Source organism: Trachemys scripta, unplaced genomic scaffold (assembly GCF_013100865.1).
Source record: "Trachemys scripta elegans isolate TJP31775 unplaced genomic scaffold, CAS_Tse_1.0 scaffold_48, whole genome shotgun sequence".
Taxonomy (NCBI): domain Eukaryota; kingdom Metazoa; phylum Chordata; order Testudines; family Emydidae; genus Trachemys; species Trachemys scripta.
The window spans coordinates 1-8,313 of record NW_023260534.1 but is presented as its reverse complement, the minus strand read 5'-3'; the positions used below and the strand labels follow the sequence as shown (position 1 = coordinate 8,313).

The window sequence follows — 8,313 nt, the reverse complement described above, 5'->3', positions numbered from 1 at the left end:
AAAATCAGCCACCCCAGGGCACCCCTGCTCTGGCTGCTGGCCCAGGGCTGTCGCCTGCTGGGAGTGTGGCTGAGCACTGGGGTAGGAGACTGAAGTTAGGATTTTTAGGCTAGTTTAGTAACCTGCCCCCTGAGCCGTGCACCCCTCGGTGGGAGGAGAAATCCGGGGAGCAGCAGCAGCCTGACCCTGCATGACGAGGACGCCTGCCAGCAGTGATCATCAGCCCTCTGCAGTGCAGAGCCGTCTCTGAACGGGAGGCTCCGGCCTGGAGCTGTGAGTCACCGTCCTTCCGTTAGCTAGTCAGGGAGATGGTTCGGGAGACACCCCCCCAGAACTGGGCCCTCAAGCCAGCGGGTCGGGGTTTGGGGATTTTATAACCTGCTGCCTATTAACCCCGTGGTGGGACTGACGGCCTTATCCCACGTGTGAGTCCTTTGGGCTGCACTGAGCCCAGTCAGCCAAGCTGCTAACTGAGGCACAGATGATATCGTGGTCACAGGTCATTAAGGGCCCCTTCAGAGCGCGCATACCAATGTGCCACACGTTTTACCTTTGCTAGATCAGGTCATGTGACTGGGGAAATTCATGGATATTATCAGCATGGGCACAGGTGACCCTGAGAATAGTGTTTTACCCTGTTATGTTATATTTACCTCCTGTCTATTAGAATCATAGAAGATCAGGGTTGGAAGGGACCTCAGGAGGTCATCTAGTCCAATACCCTGCACAAAGCAGGACCAATCCCCAAGTAAATCATCCCAGCCAGGGCTTTGTCAAGCCGGGCCTTAAAAACCTCTATGGATGGAGATTCCACCACCTCCCTAGGTAACCCATTCCAGTGCTTCACCGCCCTCCTAGTGAAATAGTGTTTCCTAATATCCAACCTAAACCTCCCCCACTGCAACCTGAGACCATTGCTCCTTGTTCTGTCATCTGCCAGCACTGAGAACAGCCAAGCTCCATCCTCTTTGAAACCCCCCTTCAGGTAGTTGAAGGCTGCTATCAAATCCCCCCCCCCTCACTCTTCTCTTCTGCAGACTAAACAAGCCCAGTTCCCTCAGCCTCTCCTCGTAAGTCATGTGTCCCAGCCCCCTAATCATTTTCATTGCCCTCCGCTGTACTCTGTCCAAATTTGTCCACATCCTTTCTGTAGTGGGGGGACCAAAACTGAACACAATACTCCAGGTGTGTGGTCTCACCAATGCCGAATAGAGGGGAATAATCACTTCCCTCCATCTACTGGCAATGCTCCTACTAATTCAGCCCAATATGCCGTTGGCCTTCCTGGCAACAAGAGCACACTGCTGACTCGTATCCAGCTTCTCGTCCACTGTAATCCCCAGGTCCTTTTCTGCAGAACTGCTGCTTAGCCAGTTGGTCCCCAGGCTAGCCCCTAGCGGTACATGGGATTCTTCCGTCCTAAGTGCAGGACTCTGTACTTGTCCTTGTCCTTGAACCTCATCAGATTTCCTTCGGCCTAATCCTCCAATTTGTCTAGGTCACTCTGGACCCTATCCCTATCCTTCAGCATATCTACCTCTCCCCCCAGCTTAGTGTCATCTGCAAATTATCGTGTTGAATATATTGTATGGGTTTGTGTTATTTCTTGGGAGTCTCCAACATAGATGCCACATCCCCTGGCTTGAAGTGGTTTCCATCAGATGCAGGGTTTACAGTTTGGTTCAATGGCTCTCAGCATCCTCACAATAAAAATTGTTCCAGGTCTCCAACTATCTGGCAAGTAAGTGGGGGTTACCCTGTGGTTAGAATTTTCCTCCCAAGCTGCCCTGGTGACCCTGCCAGGAAGGAGCGAGGGGGCTGGAGGCACTGCCAAATAAATTCATACGGGAAGAAAATAAAGTTGTTATACCCTGGTGAGCAGAAGGCAGGATCCAGAAGAACCCAGGCCCGTCCTTCAAAACCCATCAGGAGACTGGTGCTAAGAGGAGGCAACTGGATGGATAGGGAGCTCTACAAATATAGCAAAATCCTAATTTTCCATTTTAAAAACACATTTGGATGAGACATTCTCAGTCAGCGCTAGTAACAGAGTTGGCTGAATTTTTGTTCTAGTTTTAAAATATCGACATAATTTTGAAATTTGGAAAAAAAAAATGGGAAAAAAGTTGAAACTTTCAGTTAATTCTTCTCACTCTCTCCCATTTTTCAGCCAGCTGCAGAGCTTTTAAAATTTCAGACTTTCAAAATTTAGGGGGTATTTTGAATTTTGAAAAGAGGGTGACAAGGTTTTTTTTTGTAATATATCAGTAAATTTCTCCCTTTATTTTTAACCAGTTCTAGCATATGCCTGGATCTATCTAGTTATCCATCCATCCCCATGCACACCCAGCTATCTAATTTTCTCCCTGTTACAGTCAAGCTCTTTGGCACATCACAGAAATGTACCAGCTAGTGGAAGAAGATCCAGAATGGAATTCTGAGGGACAGGACAATCCGCACACTGATGGACCTGCACAAGTAAACACGGCGCCGTCAGCTACTCACCCCAAATCCCCAGCGCTATCACAGCAATCACCAGGACAATATTCCCAATCCATCCGACCCACAGCGCTGTCCGATGCCACCGGGGACTCGGGGGACCTGTAAGAGCCAACGTCTGGTGAGAAACAATCGGAATCTGGTGTATGAAAGACTGTTTCAAAGAAAAACACAGCCCCAATCTTACAGTGTGGGCAGAATCCTATGCCCACATGGAGTTTATTACAGGATTGGGGCCTATACACGCACCTGTTCATCTTGTTTTCCTTTGAAGGCCAGTCCGGGATGACTCGAGAGCTGCCTGACTCTTTTGTAAAGGCAATGGGGGTGAAATTTTGGCCATTTTCTCAAAAATGGGAATTTTTATGAAAATATTGACATTTTCTCAGTCTTTTACATTTCCCATATTTTTAAATGTTCTGCCTTTTTTTGTTATTCCTCACCATATTTATTTGTTGTTCTTCAGGTTCTTTCTGTTTGATTGCATTGTTCTTAATTATTATCTATTGTGTTCATTACGTATATTGTCAATTTGCATACCTTGGCAGTAATGCCCAAGCCAGTGGGATTGTCCATGAGGAAATAATGTCGCAAATTAGCAAGGCAGCAGCTTCGTGGACCAGCTTAAACAAGATTTAGTCATTGCAAATCTACAGTTTAAAGACCAAACTATGAATGTTCAACTCAATTGCTATTTCCACCTTAACGTATAGATGTGAAAGCTGGAAATCCAACAAAGGCGTAGACAGATGTCTAAATACCTTGGACAGAAAATGCCTTAGAACATTACTAGACATTAAATGGAATGAATTAATAACAAATGCCAAGATCCCATCAGAGAGTCCAACAACCCCTGATCTCTAAAGTTATCCAGAACAGAAATTGGAAAGATCTGGGATGCAGTTTCTTTGGCCATTGTCAGAAGACAGGATACTGGGCTAGATGGACCATTGGTTTGACCCAGTATGGCCGTTCTTACGTTAAGAGTGAAGTGAAGCATTGGCCATGGGCAGCTGGAAGAACATGCAAAATGGGCCATGCAAAAAGACTCCCTCCATCAAACAGTCCTGAGAGAGGGAGAACTTAAGAAATGTGACAACACAGAAGACATGCAAAGAGAGGCCCAAGTTAGCTAGGGATGGTGAGGCTGGGTCGTGCCCTGAGCAACCTACGATGGCACAGGAAGGATTCAGAATCACTATTATTTTTGCTTTCCCAAATTTGATTTTCTCAAGGGTTTCCCATTTGGAACATTTTTTGGCTGGAAACTTTTTTCATGTGTAAATATCTTTGGTTGGGTACTTTCTCTTTCCATTTTCAAGGTTTATTTACTATAGTGCATTGCCGAGATTGATTGGTCAGCTCGGTCACATGACATTGTTTCAAAATGATGAAAATCTTTCAGCCGTGAAGTTATAGAAATGTAGGGTTGGAATAGACCTCAAGAGGTCATGTAGCCCCCCCTTCCTCACCCCGTGCTGAGCCAGGACCAAGTTTACCCCTAAACCATCCTTGGCTGGCGTTTGTTTAACCTATTCCTAAAATCCTCCAACGACTGAGATTCTACAACCTTCCCAGGTAACCTGCATAACAGTGCGTAACTATTCTTAGGGTTAGAGAGTTTTTTCCTAAAATCTAACCTAAATCTTCGCCCTTGCAAATTGAACTATTACTGTTTATTGTACCTTTAGTGGCCGTGCAGAGCAACTGATCGACATCCTCCTAACAACCTTTTTCGTAGTGAAAGACTGATATCATGTCCCCCTCTGCCCCCTCAGCCGTCTCTTCTGTAGCACTGAACATGTCCAGTTCTTTCAACTTCTCCTCATAGGTCATGTTTTCTAAACCGCTTCGAAACAATTTTCTGTCTTGAAATCAAGACAGTTCCCATTTCAAAATGATGATGTTTGAAAACAAAACATGGTGATTAAAACGATTCCATGGAAAATGTCCAAGAACAAAATACCAGCCCTTATCACAAACCGATTGAACTAACCCCAGTTTAACTACGAGCTTCTCAGAGATTCCAAGTCACCCCTTAGCCCTCTCTTTGTTAAATAGATTGAGCTCTTTGAGTCTATCACTATAAGGCAGGATTTCTGATCCTTTAATTATTCTCCTGGCTCTTCTCTAACCCTCTCCAGTTTAACAACATCCTTCCTGAATTGTGAGCACTAGAACTGGACACAGGATTCCAGCAGGAGTTGCACTAGAGCCAAATATAGAAGGGAAAATAACCTTCCTACTTCTCAAGATTCCCCTGTTTATGCATCCCAGGATCGCGTTAATCCTTTTGGTCACAGCATTGCATGGGGAGTTCATGTTCAGCTGATTATCCATCATCACCCCCAAATCTTTTTCAGACACTGATTCCCAGGAGAGAGTCCCCCATCCCGTACATATGGCTGAATTCTTTGTTCCTGTTGGACTCAATCATGTTAGTTAGGGCCCAGTTCAGCAAAACATCCTTATTCAGCAAAGAACTTGGACATGGGTGTAACTGGTTGGATCACAGGAACCCCTTTGGGAACTGCCAACTGATGTGCCAAGACTACTTCTGCCCCTGCTTTCCCTGCCAGCTTGGGACTCCAGCACCCTGTCTTGCTGAGCCAGACACGCCCGTCTGCTCCAGCCCAGACCCAGGGTCTGAACCACGTGCCCCAAAGTTGCAGACTTAACTGAAAACGACTGAAAACGTCTTTAACACTCAGATGCCCAACTCCCAATGGGGTATTGTTCTCCCTCTATAACACTGATAGAGAGATATGCACAGCTGTTTGTCCCACCCCCCTCGCAGGTATTAATATATACTCTGGATTTAAGTGGTTCCAGGTAATAACATCTACAGTCAATTGTCCTGGTTAATGGGAGACATTAAGATTCCAACCCACCATTAATGGCCCACACTTTGCATAACTACAATAGCACCTCAGAGTAATATTTCATATTTCTAGTTTCAGATACAAGAGTGATATATTTATACAAATAGGATGACCACACTCAGTAGATTATAAACTTTGTAATGATACCTTACAAGAGATCTTTTGCGTGAAGCATATTCCAGTTACATTACATTCACACTCATCAGCATACTTTCATAAAATCATATAGAGTGCAACGTCACAATGGGTTTAATTTTAACAGCGTACTGCAGTCCCATTGACTGTAATGGGGCTTAAGGAAGTGGTTAAAGGGAGGCACACGCATTAAGTGCTTTGCTGAACTGGGGCCCTACAGCGTAAGGAAGGATCATTCTAATCAAAGCCGGCGTCTGTAGGTGAAACTCTGGCCTGGGTTATGCGGGAGGTCAGACTTGACGATCAGAATGAAACTTACAGACATGCAACGTGTATGAATCACAGACACCTCAGAGATATGCCCTGCCTAGAAGCCACTGTGTGCACAAGATAAAATTCACCCCTGTGTAGACAACCAACACAAAGGCCAGACACCACGTAAGTCCTATCTTGCAGGCTCTAAGTAATGCATTGGCGTTTGCGCTGCGCCCTCTGCAGAGATGTGCATTTCCCCCACCGAGGTAGGAAGGCAGGGGAAGGAAACAATAGCTTTAAAATAGCCGCTGTGAAGTCAGAGCTGCCCAGAGTGAGGTTAGAACCGTAGGCTTCTTGAAGGGTTTCTTAAGAAGCGTGTTAATGACATGGGTTGCAGAGATGCTGTGCAGCACGGAAAGTGCAACACTGGGGCTTGTGATTCTGGGCTTCTCCAAATCAGCTCCAGGTGTCAATTAGAGCAGCCCTGGGGTTGCTCTAATTTATAGACAGTCCAGAGTAGCTCAGATTACCTGGAGCAGCAGAAACTCTCCTCACTGCTGCCTGACCCACCCCTGGAAACTGTTCTGTACTAGAGTTTTTGAGGGGGTTGGCAGTGTAGCTTTTGGCCGCTCTGTGCTGCACCTGCACTGGGGGAAATTCTCCTCTGGCCACTTGCAGCAAACTCCTGCCCCTGTGAGCTGCCGGTGGAGAGTATAGGGGCCAGGGCTGGCTGGGTGCTGAGCTATTTAGCTAAAACTGGCTCCAGCTGTGGGGGGCTGAGCATTTGAATAATCTGGCCTTAAATAAGGACCCACCATGTCCAGCTTCCCAGTGCAGGGGCTTACCCCGGATGCCAGCCTTCCCCGCCCAGCCAGCGCTCCTCGGCTTCGAGTAGCAGCTGTGGACTGTGGACCATTACAGAGGACACCCGGCTGCAGCATTACAGTTGTACTTACCAGCTTTCCTCGGAAGGACGTGTCAACTACAGTTAGCACCCAACGTCCTGTGTGAGATCAGGGCGCTGCCGCCCCGGGGGCTGCACAAGCATATAGGCAGAGACAGCCCCTGCCTCAGAGCACTAGATGGGAGGGCAAATAGAGACGTAGGGCGATTAGCCCGCGGCGGAGCCTGGACTAGAGGTCAGGTCTGCCGAGGGCCAGTGCAATGCTGCTAGCCACTAGCCCCCACTGCCTCAGGAGCGCTTAGAGTTAATACAGTGTCTACGGCTCATCCCCACTCCAGGGACGTGTCTGAGCCGTTTTTCATTCTTGCCAAGGCCCTGGTAGCCTGAGTGCCTCCTGCGACCGTCCACAACTCCACCAGCCAGAGCTCTGTGGGTCGTAATCGAAGAAATTGCACCGTCCTGACTGGCGAGTGGGTGCATGGAACTCCCCTTTCCACCCCAGGCTCCTGCACTGAGAGCCCCGCACACGAAAGTGAGCTGTGACAGTGAGCTGATCAAAAGTGTTGTAGCCACCGCCCCAAAAGCCAGAGGGTTCCCCCGGCACAGACCCACTCTGGAGCGGGCATTGAAAGCAATGAACTGCCCAGCAAAATCCATCCTTGGGTTTAACACCCCCCCCCCCCCCGGAAAAAAAAAGTCCCTTACTGAGGGGCTGAGCTGAAAGAGGCACCCCAGAGCCAAGAAAGCCAGAGGGGAGGTGCAGGTCGGCGTAGACTATTTCCCCTGCCATGGTGCAGCTAATAAGAGCACCTGGCTGTGTTCGCGGGGCAGCCTGCCGCTCTGTGTGCATGAAATTGACCTCAATCCAACGTCAGGAAGTGCCGCCTCTGAGAGCTGACTTCGACTCCTCTCACATGTGATTGCGAAGGGTCCCGTCAGAGTGAGGACTGTCTAGGTCCTGCAGCCTTAAACCAATGCAACTGGCCTTGAAATGTAGAGACTGGGGCAGTCTTGGGGCCAGGGATTTCGGATGCACCGTAGCTTTCAGGGACATGTTGTAGGGTCTAGTCACGGGTGGGGGCTAAACTATTGGGCTGGGAATTAAAAAACCTGGCTTTTAATCTTAGTCCTTTGACCTGCTGTGTGAATTTGCACAAGTCACTTCTTTTCCCCTGTGCATGTTTCCCCTTCTGCTTCTTGTCTATTTAGATCGTGAACCATTTGTGGCATGGAGTCCCCTGTGTGTCTGTGCAGCGCCCGGCACAACGGGGCCCTGATCTCAGCTGGGGCAGGGACTGTCTCTCCCTGTGTGTCTGTGCAGCGCCCGGCACAACGGGGACCTAATCTCACCGGGGCAAGGACTGTCTCTCGCTGTGTGTCTGTGCAGCACCCGGCACAACGGGGCCCTGATCTCAGGTGGGGCAGGGACTGTCTCTCGCTGTGTGTCTGTGCAGTGCTCAGCACAATGGGGTCCTGATCTCAGCTGGGGCAGGGACTGTCTCTCCCTGTGTGTCTATGCAGCGCCCGGCACAACGGGGTCCTGATCTCAGCTGGGGCAGGGACTGTCTCTCCCTGTGTGTCTGTGCAGCGCCCAGCAAAACGGGGCCCTGATCTCAGCTGGGGCAGGGACTGTCTCTC

General features: G+C 48.6%; 1 protein-coding gene across 1 annotated transcript in view; it reads right to left on the bottom strand.

Moving 5' to 3' along the window:
* The window catches only part of LOC117870590 (killer cell lectin-like receptor subfamily B member 1B allele C), a 26,269-nt gene extending 18,804 nt beyond the window's left edge, over positions 1-7,465 (bottom strand). Inside the window, exons 1-2 of the mRNA XM_034757789.1 lie at positions 7,381-7,465; positions 2,506-2,601 (exon numbers count right to left, since the gene is read on the bottom strand). Of these exons, the coding sequence (XP_034613680.1) occupies positions 2,506-2,601; positions 7,381-7,465 (181 nt within the window). The remainder of the gene's footprint in view (positions 1-2,505; positions 2,602-7,380) is intronic.
* Between the last annotated feature and the right edge of the window lie 848 nt (positions 7,466-8,313).